General features: G+C 46.0%; 1 protein-coding gene across 2 annotated transcripts in view; it reads right to left on the bottom strand.

Annotated features, from left to right (window-relative positions):
* The window catches only part of LOC144753085 (cytochrome P450 2D6-like), a 382,600-nt gene extending 368,948 nt beyond the window's left edge, over positions 1-13,652 (bottom strand). The window contains exon 1 of one of the 2 annotated variants that reach the window (XM_078640876.1): positions 13,376-13,652. In XM_078640876.1, coding sequence (XP_078497002.1) covers positions 13,376-13,585 — 210 coding nt within the window. In that variant the 5' untranslated portion in view covers positions 13,586-13,652. The remainder of the gene's footprint in view (positions 1-13,375) is intronic. The other variant, XM_078640882.1, reaches the window with a different exon arrangement.
* Between the last annotated feature and the right edge of the window lie 5,873 nt (positions 13,653-19,525).

The following is a 19,525-nucleotide window of genomic DNA, read 5'->3' as shown; positions in this document are numbered from 1 at the left end:
TTAAGTTGTGTCTTTTCAATTTTCTGTATGTCCTGTGGTTCTGCCATACTCTGTCAATATAAATGGTTTTGAGTGTTTTCTGAACCCTTGTAAGTAGATAATTGTGTTTTTTTGTTTGAATCCTGTGCCGTTTTATAATGTATTTAATTTGTGAATATTGTCCGTGTTTTGATTTTGGTTTTCTTGTATGTCATTTTCAGCCCTGATGAAGTTCTCCTTGTGGGACCGAAACGCGTTGGCTGAACTGTATGCACTATAAATTTAAGGAAATGATTAATTTGAAATAAAGACTTTTGATACTATAACAGTGTTTTGGACTTCCTTGCCTGGCTCACCCCCGCTTGCAGCAGCAAAACAAACTGTTGTTGGTTTTTGCTGTAACATAACATACATAAGCAGCGCACCATTGCCAGAGGCCGCTACAAGAAAGTGAGTGTGTTTGTCTGCAGAGAAGGGGCTGCTGCCAGGGTCATTAGACTAATCAGGCACGTTTGTCAGCTGGTCGAGGTGGGATTACTTGGATTTGTAGGGATGGTGGGCCAGTGGCTGTAAACTCTGCTACTCAGTAGCTGGAGGAAGATTTTTTGCTGAACTTCCTGTTCCAAGTGGAGCAGGGAGTGGGAAGAACTTTGCAAGCTCCTCTGGCAGAGCAAGTTCACCACCCACCCCTAGTACACAGGTCCCCCTTTCTTTCCAGTCCTGGCTCCAGACTATCAGTATTGGGAAATCAGCCCTTTGTGTGGGAAACAGGACACTGCATATACAGGCATGTCAGCTCCCCCCTCTCTTCCTGCCCAGTACGAGCTATCAGAATGCAAATGAATGCAGATAAGTTCTCTGTTAGACCTGCCCCTCATGTGTTTGTAGCTGTCTAGAGGGGATGCATTCAGCTTTTGGACTCCTGCCTGGTGGCTGGACACACTGGATCCCCTTCCCACCCCCAACAAGAAGGTAAAAAACCTTAGGGTATGGATAAATAACAAACTCAGCTTTAAAGACCAGGTGAATGTGGTGGTTTCTTCTACCTCTTACATCCTTAGATTATTCAAAAAAATAATTCCATACCTGCCCAAATACAGTATACAAACAGTTATCACTGCCCTATCCATGTCTAGGCTGGATTATTGTAATGGTCTCTACATCAGCCTGCAGGAGGGGCTTATGAATAAACTGCAACTCCTACAGAATGCAGCGGCTAGACTGCTCACGGTATACCAAAATATGCCACTATCTCGGCTGAGATCATAAGGCTTCATTGGTTGCCGATAAGAAAAAGGGTTCTGTTTAAAGCCCTGTGTATGGTCTATAAAGCCCTCTAAGGAGCTGGCCCGAGTTTCTCAAACAATAATTTCATTGGTATATACTAAAAAGATCACTACGCTCAGCAGAGGCAAAACTGATATCGGTAACCAGGGTACGAAAAGCCGGCTGGGGGGGCAGATGTTTTGTGGCCTGCGCATCGAAGGCCTGGAATGACCTTCCGTTACATTTTAGATGCATGACAAATTTACTTACTTATAGGAAGGCCTTAAAAACATGGCTATTCTTTGCTTAAACTCCGTTGATAATTTCCCTGTCTTTAGGCCTCTAAAGGACTTCACACAGTGCCAGGACACCTTTGGGTAGCAGTCGCGCTCTATGAATTGAAATAACATTAATATTAACACAAAGTATAGTTGCCACTCGCCCCAGAGGTGTATTGGAGACAACCTGCACGGAACACAGCAGTAAGAACAGAGAAATGCCCACTTTATTTTTTGGGGAAAAAGTCAGGGGCCCTGAGCACAATGGCTGTGCACATGGCCTGCTTCAGGTAGTTAAATGCTTTCTGGCATGCCTCCATCCAAATCACATTTCTGTGCTGCTTCTTAGAAGTCAGCTCTGACAAGAGGGCAACACTGGTGCCATATCCTTCGACAAACCTTCTGCAGTACCAAGTGAGGACAAAAGTGCTTCGACCCAGTCTGGGTTTTACAAGGTTTCCATGCCATGAAAGAATTTATTTTGGGCTGGAGGGGCTGCACCTTACCCCTGACCACCAGGTGTCCCAATTACACCACATACTTCTGCCCTATCTGGCACTTACTGGCATTGATAGTCACCCCTGCCTGTTGCGGAGCCTGAAGCACTTCCTGGAGGTAAAAGAGGTGGTCCTTCCAGCTGCTAGTGTAGACAGCTATGTCATCCAGGTGTGCAGCTGAGAATACCTCCATACCAGCAAGGACCTGGCTCACCAACCTCTGGAAGGTGGCTGGGGCATTTTTTAGTCCAAAGGGCATAACATAAAATTGACAGTGGCCCTCTAGAGTGGTGAAGGCTGACCTCTCCTAGGCACCTTCTGTTCGGGTGATCAGCCAGTATCCTGATTTAAAATCAAAGGTACTTAAGTACTGGGCCGCCCCTAACTGGGCACTCAGCACGTCAGCCCAGGGATGGAATGAGCATCTGTTTTTGTAACTGAGTTGGGCCCTCCATAGTCCACATAGAACCTTGATACAGGTGTGGAGCCCAGTGAGGCAGAGTTTGGTACCAGGACCACTCGACTGGTTACCTCTCTGTTGTCTACCATCACAACTTGGTGGAATGCATTGGGAATGGCCTTCTCTGGGTACACCAGCTGGCTGCTTGCCATAGTCATGCTGGCCCTCAGAGCCTCAACACAATGCCAATTGATGGTTACCCATTGCCTATACTCTGTAACTCTGTAGTATTGAAGGGCAAATGGATCTTAAGAATCATACCACTGTCACCCTGGAACACTAGGGTAATCCTACTAAACTTCCCCCCATTAACTGGGCCAAACTCCTCCCCCAGCACTATACTAGCCACCCCTGAACTCTTTCCTCCAGTGGGAGGTGGGGCTCTTTTTTGGACACTTGGGATCCCCCATGCAGTATCCATACTCATAGCACTTGATGGACTTGGCTGGTGACTTTTGTCAGGGTAGTCTTTCTTCTTGTGCCAGATTGGTAATGAGAATCAGACCCTTTTTCCCGGTGAGTTGTTTTGGACCTTCAGAGAAGTCTGTCTTTTAGTCCTCCCTCCTTCTATGGTGGGATCCCTGATCACTGATTTGGGAGTCCCCCCAGATACCTTCTTGGACACTCTGGTGCTGACCCAGCTGTCTGTCTCCTCAGCAAGCTTCCTGGGGTCAGTAAGCTTGCTATCAACAAGTTGTTGGCGTAGATCTAGAAAAAAATATCAAGCATGTGCTCCTTTAAATTTAAGTTGTACAGCACTGAACAATCATCAACCTTGCTGCCCCTCACCCAGCCCTTCAGTGCCTTGCTGGGATAATACAAGAAAAGCTCCCATGTTTGTGATGAGACCTTGTAGCTGCCCCTAACTCTGAGCCTATACTCTTCTTAGGGGGTCAGTCTAAACTTTCTGACTAGCACTGCCTTCATAGTAATGTAGCATGTCTGGCCCTCTACCTCTAGTGTAAGGAGAGTGTCCCTTCCCGCTGTGGGCACACAACTCTGTATACTAACATGCCAGAACTCCTCTGGGATCTTGAGCACTCTTAGAGACACTTCATACACTGCAAACCATGTGTCTATGTCATTCCCACCACATAACTGGGTACCAAATTCTTGGATATCCAGCCTCTGGACTCACCAGTGGGCACAGTAGGTATGCTACCAGCATTGATGTTGCTTGCCCCCACTTGTGGGGCTCTAATGTCCAGCTCCTTGAGGTTCAGCTCATGGGTCAGTTTCCTCTCCCCATGGCCAGCCTCCTCTCTTCTTGAGCCTGCTCCAATTTAGTAAGCTCCAGCTTTAATTTCCTTTCCTCCTTCCTGTCTGCCAGCTCCTCTGGGGACAGGTTCTTGGATAAGACACTGCTCTCTGCTGTGGAAACAATATGTAGTCCAGCACTTTGTTGGCCCCCTCTTCACACAGTCCCAGAGCTACATCAAACTGCAGAATCAGCTCCTTCTCAGGAATTTTCTGTTCCACCTCTAGATTGTCATCCCCCTGCAACCTCGGTCTCTGGTCAGGCTCTCAAGACTTTCTGCTGCTCTACCTTCCTGGTGAAGCCTCCTGTAGAAACTTGAAAATTCTTGCAAATATCTCTCATATGAGGCACAGTGTAGACCTCTAACCTGGCCAGCTCAAAATCATTTCCTGCGGGTTCTGGTGCTGCTCCTCCAGAGTGAGACATAATTTAGCAGAAGAATCAAAAGGCCAATCAGAGAGAATTGAAAAAAAATCTCAATGGTCTTAGTAATGAGTTACTATATGATATTGCACAAACACATGTCCTATCTTCACCAATGTTAGAACTGGGGTTTCTGGTTGTCACAGTATGCACCCTGTACAAGCAGGAACCACCACTCTAGTCAGGGTACACTAGATACACATTAAAAGACAACGTGTGCTCGCGCTCTGGTAGTTTGGCACAGAGCAGTCAGGATTACCTAAAGGGCAATGTGTAAATTATTTGTGCAACACACACACAGAAACACAAGGAAAACAACACACAACTATCCCACACAAGGTTAGAAAATTAGATTATATTTTTAGGAGTAAAACAAGACCAAACAGAGAATAATCCGATAGGTAGAACCCGGGTTATGGATTTTTAATGAATAAATCAAAAAGTAGTGCTTACAAGTAAAAAAATCTTAGGGGTTACTTGCGGTCACGCAGGACAATGGTAAATCCAAAGTTCAAGTCGACAGCAGGCCAGCTACAGGACTCAAGCACGTTCTGCTGAAAAAGTACCCTGGATGGAGCAAGCGTTGATGTTGAAGACTCGATGCATGGTTTCTGATCTGCGCAAGAGATGAAGGCTTCATTTACGAATCCCTTTACAATGCAGGTGCTGCGTTGTTGTTGAGCCATACTGTCCATCATCATCTTGTCTCACACAGTCCATTGAAGCAATGTCGTTGATCGGCTTCTGCATGAGCGTTGAAGAGCAATGTGTCGGTTCCTATCGGCTCAAAGTTATCACAACGTTGATTTTGATTGTTCGGTACAGCAGAAATCACCTAACAAGGGCCCAAGACTAGATTGGCACCACTTGGCAGGTCAGGACTCACAGATGGCAGAGTTTAGGTTTTGTTGCAGGGTTGAAGAGAGTTTTGATGGCCCTGAGACTTCAGAACAGGGGGCAAGACAGCCAGCCCTTGGAGTCACTCTGGGATCAAGTGAGATGGGTCCAGTACTTGTCCTCAGCAGTGCAGAGATCAACAGGCAACAGGGCATCACAGCAAAACAGAAAATCAGTTCTTCCAAAGCAGCAGTCAAGCAGTGGCAATATTTATAGCACAGCATTCTTTACTACTGACAGAGTTCTTCACAGGTCCAGTAGTGTACTGTCTTGGTAGGGTCAGAGGCCCAGTACTTATACTCAGTAGAGTCCTTTGAAGTGGGGTGACTTCAAAGCAGGACCTTGAAGTGTGCAGGTCTCCCTTTCTTCCCAGCCCTGGCTCCAGACTATCAGTTAGAGGTAATCACCCCTTTGAGTGGGAAACGGAACACTGCATATTCAGGGGTAAGTGTCAGCTTCTTCCTCCCTTCCTGCACAGGAATAGCTATCAGAATCCTTTCTGATAAGGACATCCCAAGTCTAGCTTATGAGAGGAGTATGCCCCACAGTAGTGAAAAACTAATTTAGCTGTGTGTCACCACTAGGACATTTTGAGCTTAAAAGTACATGTCCTAGCTTTTAGTAACACAGCACCCTGCCTTTAAGGATATCTAGGGCCTAGCGTAGGGGTGACTTACATGTAATAAAAGCAGAGTTTAAGACTTGTCAAATAGTTTCAAATGATATGTCGAAGTGGCGGTAAACTGCACACAAAGGAACTGCAATGGCAAGCCTGAGACAGGTTTGAAAGGCTACTGGTGTGGGAGGCACAATCAGGGCTTCAGCCCCACTAGTATCATTTAATTTGCAGGCCCTGGGTATACAGTATACCACTGTACAAGGGACTTGCAAGTAAATTAAATATACAATCATATATACACCCATGTCACCATGTTTAGAGTAGAAGCACATGCACTTTAGCACTGACCAGCAATAGTAAAGTGCTCAGAGTCCTAAGGCCAACAAAAAGATAAAGCAAAAGAGGAGATAAGCAGGCCAAATGTTTTGGGGTAATACCACTGGAAGGCTGACAGGTCTCACGATCCTAAATGAGACCTCACTGGTACTCCCGGTATAGGTACTCCCGGTATAGTAAAAAATATGTAGTTTTTGGCAAATATATACTTCAGTTTCATGAACGCAACAAAAAGCGTGTAGTATCGATTTTGAATAGCTCTATTGCATAGTCCATATCTTTAGTTTTCAACTGTTGATTACAGCATTTTATACTACCATACACATATACTGCGATGAAAAGTAAACTTTATTCTATACCTGATGCGGGCAAGAATTACTTACTAATGCATTTTGTTTAGTTCTGCCTGTCCTGAGGAGCTTGGGAACACTTTAAGACAAACAGAGGTAATTTTAGAACAAGTGAATAAGAATGTGGAACTCAGTGGCCATTGTGAGGCAGTCGTTGCTGTAAGTGGATTGTGGACATTCGCTTTTCAAAACCAACTAGCCTAGTCCTTTGCAGTAGTCCAGCCTCTGAACAAAACTGGCATGAACAGGGCTTATATTGGGCCGGGTCTCATCGGGTCTGAGCACCGGCAGTTTTTTTATGGGGGCCTCGAGACAGGTCTCTTTCGGGCTCTGTTTTGTGCCCTGGCACAGGCGGGCCCTTTTTTTTCCCCGGACTGAAGTGACAGCAGGCCTGTTGATGTGCGAGTGGTGAGCGTTGTAGGGGAAGGGAAATCCTTTAAAGAGATCATTTTCTCTCTGGATTTCCCTTCCCTTTTTGAAACTCAGGAGCAACAACATTGTCGTGGTGCCACCAGGACTTTAAGTGGAAGTTTTTTCAATATTATGTACAAGTCATAGTTGCTGCTTATTTATCATATACATCTAACAACCATTGACATGGGCCTGAGGGTTCTAAACGGAAGATTTCCTGAAGATTCTCCATCCGTGGCCTCGTTCAACTCAGGCAACGCAACCTCGACAATAGACTACACGTTGGTCTCCCTTCCTCTTTTTTATTACGTGCTGGGCTTTAACCTAGGGGATAAGGGAGACAGTGACCATCGCCCTCAAGAAGTCTCTTTTTGTGCCCTTCCGGACCTAATTCTTTCAAACCCAACAGGACCACACGCCAGCTATACCATAAACCTTAAATGAATTAAAACCTCTGTCGCCAACACGGTGGAGGTACTACATGCAGCAAAACTTCAATTAAACAGCTTAAACTATCCTTCAGGCAACCCAGTAGCAGGAAGGGAAAAATTCATGCCTGATTTTGCAAATAAATATTCAACAACCGTATGGCACTGTCCATCTTTTGGCTCTGGGGTTCTAGGGAAGATCTCAAGCACCCAGAAATCAGCCCTAAAAATCCACAAAAAGGCGATCAATAAATCGCTAAGACTGCTGAGAAAAAACCCGGGGGACGGGGCTCTTCTTGCACAGATTCATAAGCATCAGGCGGACCTCAAAAAACTGAAATGGACAGTCAAAAGATCCAACGAAGACGACTTCTGGGCGAAACTTCACCACGACTCCAAGGGAAACAACAGCGCCCAGTTTTGGTCCACAATAAACAAAATGTTAAATCCGAAAAACAGTGGAATAATATCTCACATTACCAAATCTTCTTGGGAATCTTTCTTAGACTCACACTTTAACCAACAGGTCGCCATAACAAACGAGACCCAGGTCGCTCCAGAAGGTCAACCGCCACAAATAATAACACCATGGGTAGAAGCCGAATTTGGAACCACTGTGGTTTTACTCAAGAAACTAATCTTGAAAGGAAGGAAAGATGGTGCAGTAGGGCCAAACGGAATTCCTCTGGCCCTCTTCAAACTTGAGCCGGAATACTGGGCAGAAACGCTGACCCCCTCTACATGTCTGTCAGCCGATCTGGGTGCCTTTCTGCCTCGAGGAGGGGCTCAACCATTTCACCAATTTTTAAGGCGAGGGACAGAACATTGCCAAAAAACTACCGGCTGGTAGCACTTCTGGATATTGAGGCTAAATACTTCGCGAGGCTCCTACTGACCCAACTGCGCGAATGGGCAACAAACCGCAACATAATTCCACCTAGCCAAACTGGATCCTGCAGAGACACGGGAACAACAACAAATCTGCTGGCAATTTCGCTACTTATCGACAAGGCAAGGGTGACTAAACAGGCTCTCCACCTTTGCTTTGTGGACTTCAAGGCGGCATTTGACAATGTTAACCGGGGCAACCTTTGGAGAAAACTGGCCTCTTGGGGGATCCCCACGCCTCTACTAAACCTTCTGATTGAACTGCACACCAACACGTGGGTTCAGGTAAAGCTCGGGAATGGCACACACCTCTCCAGGCGCATTCCGACCACAAAAGGCCTAAAGCAAGGGTGTGCGTTTTAGCGCCGACCCTTTTCAATTTATTTACAGCCGACCTGCCACCTTCCCTAGAAGCTTGCAATGCGCACGCCCCCACGTCTGGGGGGCAAAGCGCTGCCCAGCATATCCTATGCAGACAATGTGGTCCTGGTTAGCCACACGAAAGTAGGTCTTCAAAATCTTATCAACACGCTGCACGGATACGCCGAAGCAAACCTACTAGAAGTAAACATCGACAAGACCAAAGTTCTATCTATAATTGGGAACAAAAAGCCGCAGACTTGGTTCCTTGGAACAAAGGCTGTTGCAAACTGCTCAGAATACAAATATCTCAGAATCTTGGTCGACAAAGGAGTTCGCTTCTCAAACCAACTAGAGGCCATCAAGAGGAAAGGGATGCTGATAGCTACTACACTTAAACAGCTAAAGTCAAACCACAATGGTGCCACTCTTCTGCCACTGCTCCGCGTGGTGCAAGTCAAAATAGAATCATCTATCACGTATGGCAGTGAGGCTCTAAGAGGAACAGACGCGAAACTGCTGGACACAACCATTGCAAAGGCCTACCGACTTCTCTTTAACCTGCCAACCTACACCTCACAAGCTCAGATCCGGTTAGAATTTGGACTGACCTGCCAAATGCTTGCAAGAAGAGGGTCATACATAAAGTGCTGGTAGAAAATAAAGAATTCACCAGAAAACACATTGAACCATCAGCTATGGCAAGACTTACGCAGCTCCTCCAAACTGCCGGCGAAAACATTCTTAGATAAGTCCCTGACTGTTACAGGTCTGAAAGAATTATGGGAAACTCCATTACCGCATGCGCAATTCAAGCATGTTGTAAACAAGTGCATAAAAAGACTATCGCACGTGGAAGACAAAGCTACCTTTTCCCACAGGCGACACGCCTGGATGACTCTGTGCACATACAAATCACCGGGGCTACAAGCATACTTTGGTCTGGGGTACGGCAGGAAAACTAAAGAAGCCTTTTTAAAACCTAGGCTAGGAATCCTACCATCCATTCCACATTTACAACCATGGCTGAGAAGGGACTGTGGGACAAAATGTAGGCTATGCGGTGCAGAAAATGAAGACTTCGAACATCTGTTATGTACCTGCCCGAGGCTGAAAGAGGAAAGAGCAGCCCTGCTAAAAACTGCTTTTAATGAACAAAAAATCCGCACACGCAGACAAGCAGTTCTCGCTTGTTTCGATCCAGGTCTTCCGCCATTAAATGGGAAGTTGGTGAAATTCCTGAAACTATTGGAGCTGAAACTAACAAACCATGAATTGGGCCCTGACTAGATCAATTGAACTATGGCCAAGACAAGATGCTATGAACAACGCTCACCTCCCATATCAAACTGTTTTTAGCACTACTACTTTCACAACTAAAGTTTTCTTGTTTTTAAAAATTTTCTTATAATCTTTTACCTGATAATATGTGCTTTTAAATGTATTTTTTGTAATGGTTTTAATTAACCTAAGACAATAAATATGTACTTACTTACATTGACAAAGCCAATAGTCCTGACTTGTAGGTATGATGTGACTTCTTGTATCGTGTATCTGGACGCAATGACAGGAACAGCAAAATAAAAGTCAGGCGGCACACTGTGCTAAACACAGATGTTTAGCTTACGTGTTTTAAGCCACGCCCTTATTTACATTGACCACGCCGACGCCCCAGTTTTTGTATCTTACTTAATGCCCTGGGTATGAATATCACATTTATGCATTATTGGCCTCACATTTTAAAGTCAGCCAGCTCGCTGTGTACAGGTGCGCAGTAAATGTTAATGCCATTTCTGAATGACAGTCCTTCGATGATGTCAAGTGACTTTGTGAGGACCGAGAGCAGAACATTCATCAAAGAGAGAAGGTGAAGTCGCAGCCAGAGCGGCCGACTTCGGAAACGGGGAAGGAGGAGACCCGTCGTCAGCTAAACGTCCAGTGATTCTGTGCAAAATCGCTTAATCTATACGGGCAAAAACAAAAAATGAATTGACTTTTTATCATCTATGTGGTGTTGAAGTAAAGCTTTCCAGTGTCCTTGAGTTCGCTCTATATAAAACTGCAAACAAAAAAATGAAATATATTTTCACATTCTTACCCACTGTTTTGTACTTCAAAAATGTTTTTGCAGTGCTCCTCTAGCTTCCCTCCCACTGGTTGTACACCATGGTTCTTTGCCATTTCCTTCCCCCCCCTCATCTTCCCCATCAAACAATTAACTGGCCAAGTCATCTGATCAAGCTGCAAGCTTTTTTTAATCCTACGGTCTTTCTACGCAGCTTTAGCTCTTTTCACTTTTCAGAACTGACACAGCGCCAAGTTGGCTTGGGGCGAAATGTCTCTGCTGCTTCTGTCCCCTCCTCTTTTGTCCCTCCTCCTCAGTAAGGGTTGAAGCCTCCATACTTTCACGCTCATGTACTCCTCGGTCCCTGATTCTCTCCTCCGTTTACCTCCCATTCACCATGAGTTTCTACCTATTTCTGCCCCCGTAGCCTCTAACTCCGACCCCTCTATATGGATCCGGCCCTACCCTTATCTTCCTCTCTCCCTTCATAACTATCTCCGACGTTGCTCTGCTTCTCTCTCCCCTGCTTTCACTTGGTCTGGCCCTCTCTGCCTCTCCCAGCCTCCGTCCCCGCCCCAATCAGGGTCGTAGCTTGCTCAGTGAGATTGAGAGGAGGGGGTGAGCATCAGATTTCCCGACCATCACGCTGGCATATAATGTCAAAATGCGTTGGGGCAGATTTACAAGCCCCATGCGCCACGTTTACGCCGCTGTTGCGTCACGCAAGGCGGCGTAAATGTGGCGCATCCCTACGAGGCATTTACAACGTGACGCATCTATGGAGATGCGTCACGGTGTAAGGCCCTGCGCTACATGAAACCTGCGTCAGGTTTCATGTAGGCGTTCCGGTGCAGGGGGGTGCGTTCCGTCGCAGGAACGCCCCTGAAAAGTGACTCAGTGAAATCTACAAGATTTCACTGAGTCACTTTCCCAACGCTAATGCGTCAAAACCCTGCGCCTGCTTGAAGCAGGCGTAAGGCTTGACGCACCACGTTAAAGATAGGGCAAGTTGGAACAGTGCTGGAGTTGCGTGCCGCTCGCAACACAACTTCAGCACTGCGCCAACTTTACGCCCAAGATGCGACATGCATCTGTTCATTCCTGCGCCATGATGCGCCACATTGTAAATGCGGCGCATCATGGGTGGCGCAAGGATGAACTTGCGTGCCGTATCTTTCCTGGCGCATCTCTGCCGATTTGCAGAGATGCGCCAGGCAACGTAAATCTGCCTCTTTATATGACAAGCAGGACGCAAGAGAGGGGCTTAAGAGGCACTGGAAGGGGAGAGGAATACGGATTAATATGAGAACTAAATGAGAGATACACAATATTTTGTAAAATAAAAATGTGTTAGGGCTTTCAAAACAAAGATGAGTGTGTGTGTGTGTGGGGGGGGGGGGGGGCTTTTGTCATTGTGTGTACACAAAAATCCAAGTGAAATCTGACAAACGCCTACCTCACCATACCTGACTGAAAGCACCCGAACCCAATTATTCATCTGAAAATACATTTATTAGGGCGGTGTAACACCCAACACCCTCCACCCCCTCCACCCCTCCCTCCACCCCCGAAGTTACTCCTTGCTCCCACACCACTGTTTGACCATCCGACCAGCCAGCTACCCGATATGCCACAAAATGAGGCACACTGGAAATGCTGCCCATCTGACCCTTTTGCGATTTCTGATCTAGCAACCAGTCAGATTGTGTGTTTGCCCGTTTCCTAGATGCTTGCGTAAATTCAGCTGACCGCCAATCCCTAATAATCATTTACTTTCTGTCACTGCTCGGGTCCCAAGCGTTATCTGTTGTTGTCGATACATATTCTGCCATAGAACGAATTAAATGATGTTTACTATTTAAAACCAGACCGTCCGGTTCCCTAGGAGTACATTCCTGACTGATAAATAAACAACTCAGGGGCTTAGCCTCAACTGGTGCAGCAGGTGCAGTGGCACCAGGGCCCATAGGCCTGCGGGACCATCTGAACCCACCTTATTGCTGCATGTTCTAATTCAAACAGCAGGTGGTGGGCGTGGGTACTCCCTTCCTTGCAGCAGAGCCTATAACACGATGGCTGCGCTACTAACACGACTGGTTGCGTTCCATGCCAGGCAAAGGCAGATCCGGGTGAAAATCGTTTGTATTTTAACATATTTGCAACAAAAATATCTTCCTACAAAAATATCACAGAAAAATACCGTGAATGTAAGTCTATATTGACTACCACAACTTCGTGAAAGTAAGACGTATAGATTAATTTACTGTTTTCAACTCCACATCGCCGTACTTTGAAGATTCATATCCATGAAGACAGATATCTTTAATGTACGTCAATGTGGAGTTAGGCAGGGCGTAGTTATCATGGTGCAGCAGGTGCAGTGGCACGGGGTTCAGAACCCTGAGGGGCCCATTGTACCCAGATAATTGCTATATTTGGCTACAACAGTAGTAAAGGGGTCGTTAACCTATATAGACTTACCTTCACGAAATTAATTCCAGAAAAACAAAAGAGGGGAAAAAAACTAATGTCACGTGACACTTTTCACAGACTTTTTAATGTTCCACTCATCCTCGCTGGGATCTTGTGTCCTCTAGGAAAGCAGGGCTCGCATTAAGCACCGCTCTAGGCCCTCTGTTACAATTTACCGAGTTTTTCTGGTCCTCCAGTTCCCCGAACTCGAAAGGATGGAAGTCTGAGTCGGCCCTCTCACTGACATTGCGGTACACGTTACCCCTTTCTATCATAGCTTGCCGTGTCTATGGCAACACATATACCCCCACCCAGAGCGCCTTATTTTAACTGTACCTCCGCATTCAAATAGAAGTACTTAACAGACATCGGTTCACACCTGGCTCACCTTAGTGCAGTAGTCGGGAAGATTTTTGACGTCCGCCTGCAGAATGTTCCCGAAGAAGGGCAGCGAGGTGGGTCCGGGTGGGTAGCGCTCCCAGCTCCTCCTGCGCTTCATGAAATCAAAGAGGAGCGCGAGGACGGTGAATAAGAATGCCAGCGTCGCCAGGAAGGTGCCCGAGGACAGGAGGGACCAGGTTGCTAAAAACAGCTCCATGCTTGCAGATTCCCTCCGTCTACCAAACTAAACAGTCACTGTTTCTGACCCCCGGCCGTCTCTCTTTTGTTTTGAAGGGTTTGCCTATTACATTTGGTTAAGCGCCAGCATACCGCCCACAAGCGAATTCCATTCAGGCAGGAGTAGGGGGGATTTATCCTTCCAGGATTTAGGAGTAGGAGGGACGCAGGGGACAAATTCCCTCGGCCTCCAGATTTTAAACAAGCATTGGCATTGGCAATGCCAATTGGTCGGCGGTTTTTTTCGGGGACGTTAAAGTTAAAGGAATGTTGTATGAATTCTATAGGAGGATCACAATAACATTTTGTGGAAGGATCAAAATAAGATTTTGTGTGAAAGTGACTGGAAAGGACTGGTAACTACCGTAGTTTCTTGTTTGGTAATGCAAGTTGATGTTCCCATATCTGCTGCAGCCTAAAAGGAACATCAAACAGGCATATCTGAGTAAAAAAGTATCTGTGCTGCTGTCAGAGAAAAGGAAAGACATACATTTCGTGCTTATCTAAGACACTGCAACAGCATCACTGTCACGTGTGTGCTCCTGAAAATTCAAGCTCCAGCTCACAGTAAACCTGACACTTTATGCATGTCAGTGAGCCTTCTCTAGGGAACCTTACTGCTACTGGCTTAGGTAGCTTGATAAACAAGCAGAATATAATATTAACCATAGCTGTATGAAGGAAACGCACTTTCGTTTGTGGAAAGACTGCAAACAAATACTCTTGACTCCCAACATTTGGGCAGAGCCAAAGCCCCTCTATTCTTGATTCTCACATAACTGTCTGTTGCACCGACGGAGAGAGCGGTGCCCCCTTCCTTAGCCGTCGCCAGGTTGAGGTGGAGTTTCTTACCCAGCAGTTGCAGGTACAGTCACCCTTTGAAGAAGAAGAACCGGGAGTACTATTGGTTCCGTATTTTTGATTTTTTTTACTTCACCAAGACCCTTTAGCAGCAGCATCTAAATAGGTCCTGACAAAAGCCTTGCCCGACGTTAGAGGTATTATGGCTGAAACATGTTGACCATGACATTCCACCACATTCATGCGGTTTAAATCCATACCGCAGGTGCACTGTTTTTAATCCTGGCAGGCAGTACATCTGAATAAAGCTCACATTTTGTCCTCTCTAGCTAGTTCTATTATCACATCCCTCACGTTTTCTTTACTTTGCGCTGCACCCTCACTCTCACTTCAGTTCTTATTGCTTGTGGATTTAGAATATCCTGGTAGAATAGACACCAAAACATCCCTGAGCTCCTCCCTCTCAGAGAGGGGGTTGTAGCCCTCAAAGGAACTAGGTTTTTCCTTTGAGAGGAGAATCCCAAATGATGAAGCATGTCACCTCTGGTGAGTGAGGGATTTCATCCTGAAAAGGGAATTTCCCACAGCTAGGTCTGTGTGAAATAGTCCGTGGCGTTTGTGCTTCCTCCCTTTTGAGTAGACCCAAAGATTTCAACAGTTTTTTTGACTTATAATATTGGGGATACAATCCTATGCATGTTTTTAAAGTTTCCCTAGAACCCTCCTGCTTAAATATTTTTTGTGTTAGTCCGCCTCTCGAGCTCCAGACCGGAGTCTTCTGCGCGCCCACGCCAAAAGAGGCAAATGCAGGGATTCAAAAGTGAAGGAAAAAAAATTCTCTTTGGGGGCAGGCCAAAAACAAGAAACAGGGCCGTCATAAGTAGCGCATTCGCGCTATGAATGATTGGCGGCTGCTCAAGGTGGCTGTTGAGACCCACCACGTGGCCAGGAGTGGTCCGATGTCATTGCAGGTTCTAGAGGGACTCACAGTGCGATTTATGTAATTACGTACTGCTGATTGGCTGCTCAGCTCAATATGGCTGGGTCTCTGATTGTTTTAATACAGAGTCCTCCACGATTACAGGGGGACTGAAAGATGATTTTATTAAAACCAATTCATTCCTATGTGACTGCACTCCCTGCCGTTGTACCATGATCCGGAGTGCGCTGCATGATTAACCTGGCACTGCCTCTGCACAACTACTAGACACTCTAAATAAGGCCCATGGTGCAGAAGGGCGCAGTTCTTTTTTGTAACATCGCTCGCACTCCAGCAGCCCAGTGAGTCACTGGGATGCTGGAGTGCCAGCATTACAAAAAAGAATGGCACCTGCACCACGGCACAATGGCCTGCACTGGCAATCCAGGGGAGGTGCGGATGCCTAGGCCTCTGTTAAAGTACGCCCCCACACAGTTTTTGCCTGGTAACTGGTGTAATTTTGACTTACAGTGCACTGGGTTCCTGCTAACCAGGACCCCAGTACCAGTGTTCTTTCCTTAAACTGTACAATTGTTCCACAATTGGCACCTCTTTAGGATCCGTGTAAGTCCCCAGTAAGGAACTAAAGAGCTAAGGGCTGTAGCACGAACTGTGCCACCCTAAGGGACCCCTCACAAGGCTCTTGCAAACTGCCATTGCAGCCTGCATGTCTTGGTGCAGAGAAAAATGAAGAGTCGACATGGCACACATCCCAGAGTGCCATACCCGCCAAGCACTACATGTGGTATAGGTAAGTAACCCCTAGGGCAGGACTTACAGTCCTAAGGCAGGGTACACTATTCCCCAGTGCAGGCATATCTGCGGGAGTGGATATGTCACTGTGATATCTAAGCTCATGCTTGGATCTTACAAGTCGACAGGGAAGCCATGATGAGTACATGGGCTGGACACTTGTGATTACGAGTTCTCCCAGCTACATGATGACTTCCCTGTACTCCAAGATGTTTGGTACCAGACACTTCATCTTGATAAACCCACACTGATGCCAGTGCTGGATTTATTGATAAATGCACACAGAGAGCACCTTAGAGGTGCCCCTGGAAACCTACAGACTACTAGTGTATTGACTTACCGGTCTTGACCAGCCAGCTAGCATAGACAGGTTTCTTACCTCCTGAGGTGATAGCCTTCACTTTTGGAGGCCACAAACAAAGCCTGCTCTGGGTGGAGGTGTTCACACCTATTCCACTCAGGATGTGCATTCCAAAACGGAAAGCTTTAAAGGCCCTGCCATCTTTGTTATGCAACCCAGGCCTCTCCAGACAGTAGAGATGCTTAGCCCCCTGTCCTGATCCCACTTTTCAGTTGCAAGACTGGTGGGAAAATTAGTAAGATTAAGAGGTGTGCCCACATTCAGCCAGCACCACCCCTTGGGTGGGCCAGCTGATGTGGATCTCACTTTTCAAATTCCTCCATATTGTATTGGACGTAATTAGCATTCTAGGGTCAGGGTTCTGCCCACTTCTCACAGGAAGTGGTCACATAGAGCGTGTAGACACCCTAAAAGTAAGCAGCCCATTGGCTACTACCTGTGACTCCCCTTAATGCCCATAAATTGAGTATTTTGGTGGCACCCCGGAAACCAAAAACTCAGATATTATGGATCAAGAGAAGAAGGGTAAAGAAGAGTCACTGCCTGGTGAGAACTGAGGCACATCTGTGGACTTTGGCGCAAAATCCTGCTCGTCCTCAGTCCTCTTTTGACAATCACAACAGAGCGACTCATCCTGAGAGCTGGAAAGCTACCAAAGCCTTGGGTAGCCTGCCAGCACTTCTAAAATCACCAGCAGTCTCCCTGGTGTAGAGGAGCTACTCACTTGCAGCCCGCAGGCACCGAGTATGGCCTACCGCCTTGCAGCTACCCAGCTCGACCAACATCGAAGACGACAAGGAGACGGCACTTGTGCTCTGTAAGGTTAGATGTTTCTCCCCATCGAGTGTGAAGACACTAGAACCAATCAGAGCAATGCAGCAACAACCGCCGGGGTACCAGATGCCCTGCACCAAACACCAACAGTGAGGGTCCAGCTCGAATCCTCACTGCACCAAGACAAAGCAGCCATCGAGGGACATCAGCATCACTGAGGTCCACTCCGTGAGTGGCCCAGCTACCTTGCTTTCTTCTCTGCCAGCTATTTGTCACTGACCGCAAACTGCATCTTTGCGCATCTAGCCCAGCTGACCAAACAACTCTGCACCCAAGCCACCTTCCCGGGGTCCCAATGAACCAGCTGTGCCCCCTTGCTCTAAGACCAAGTGCAACCTAAGCCCCCACTTGGGAGCTCTCTGACTTGTCCGTAAGTCCCCCTGTGCAGTCTATTTCCAGGTTGCGCCCCCTTCAACGTAGCACCAGCTACCAGCTTCAGTCGCACCCTTCTCCCAGTACAACCCACGTGGTTCCCGAAGAACTGTTGGTAGTAGTTTGGACCTTGGTCCACTACAACTCTGAAGGTGAACTCCTGAAACCGACTGTACCTACCTTTATGCATCTTTGACTTTTACTCTCATAGTGATGTATTGTGTGGAAAAGTGCACAGGTTTGAACGTTTTACTTATCTGTGAATATTTCTAACAAAAACAGTACTTACCTTTGAATGAAGTTCTTGGTTTTAAAACATATGTAAAAAGTGCTATTTTTCTAATTGCTTTTGCATTTATTCTCCGAGCGTGTCTCATTTATTGCCTCTGTGAATACAATAAATGCTTAACACTACCCTCTGATAGGCCTAACTGCTTGCCTACACTACCACAAAAGAGAGTCTTAGTATTATCTACTTTTGTCTCCGTAAACCAATTGGGGACCCACTGGACTCTCTGCACAGTGTACTTCATTTTAATACACTATATTGAGATCCAGCTTCCTACAATAACCAAGAGGTTTATTTTTATTTTTTTAGGTTTCGATGAGATATATCTATGCAAGTGAAAAGGATCGATGCCAAAATAAAAGAGCGGTTGAGCTCAGACGGGAACCCCCAGAATGCCTACCTATGTATCCTATGATACAAAAAAATATATATTTTTTGTAATGGTAATGGGTTACTCAATAAGGGAAAAGCTTGTGCTATGATGAATTGGCTGACCACGTTAAAACGGAAGCAATTGTTCTTCAAGAAGCTCACCTTAAGGACAACCTTCCTATATCTTTCATCCCTTAAAGATATTGTCATTCTTTTTATGCCTCGGTAGGGGATGCCATAAAAGGGGGGGGGGGTTGCTATTTTCTTGGCAGTAGCAGTGATTGGCAAATTTGCAATGTTTCAGGGATGGTAAAGGCTCTGGATATGGGTCAAAGTGGCATTTAAAGAACATTTATTAAATCTGATTTACTATGATGGACCTATCACTGATGATACTGAGCCATTAATTCAATTTCATAATCTAGCAACGGCTGCATTAGGCCTAATGATTTGGGGGAATGGGCGATTTTAATTTTATACAAGAGCTTAGCCTTGATAGATGAAAGAGAGCAAATAAACAACTAAAAACCTGAACATTTATAATTTTTACTGCATTAAAGCACTGTTAGAACTGGGGGTCTCGAGTTGGCAGAGGTAAGTACCACTGTCCAAATAGGGACCCTTGCTTCTAGTCAGGGTAAGGAGGAAACACTCTTTAGATAACCTTTAGATTTAGATAATCTTTAGATAACCTCTGCTCACCCCCTTGGTAGCTTGGCACAAGCAGTCAGGCTTATCAAAGGCAATGTGTAAAGTATTTGTACCAACACTCAGAGTGACACAGTGAAAACACCACAAACTGACTCCACAACAGTTTAGAAAAATAAAAGTATTTAATCTAAACTACACAAGACTAAACCAACAAAAATCCAACATACACAGTTCACGAATATGGTTGCAAAAGAGTTCTTAAGGTTGCGATAAAATAATCCACAGTTGCGTCACGTTTTGCCAACAGTAGCTTTTAAAAGTGACAAAGTTCCAAAGCAGAAGCTGGTGCGGTGGAAAACAAGCGATGCGTCGCTCATGAGACCCTGGGGAGGGATGTATGATGTTACAACGCATACTTTTACATCGCATGCCTTTACAACGCGGTATTTACAACAAATACCTTTACAACGCATAGTGCTTTGGGGTGCTGGATAGTGAATAGTTTAAT

Source organism: Lissotriton helveticus, chromosome 1_1 (assembly GCF_964261635.1).
Source record: "Lissotriton helveticus chromosome 1_1, aLisHel1.1, whole genome shotgun sequence".
Classification (NCBI taxonomy): domain Eukaryota; kingdom Metazoa; phylum Chordata; class Amphibia; order Caudata; family Salamandridae; genus Lissotriton; species Lissotriton helveticus.
The sequence above is the reverse complement of the archived record's forward strand: the minus strand, read 5'-3'. Positions and strand labels throughout refer to the sequence as shown.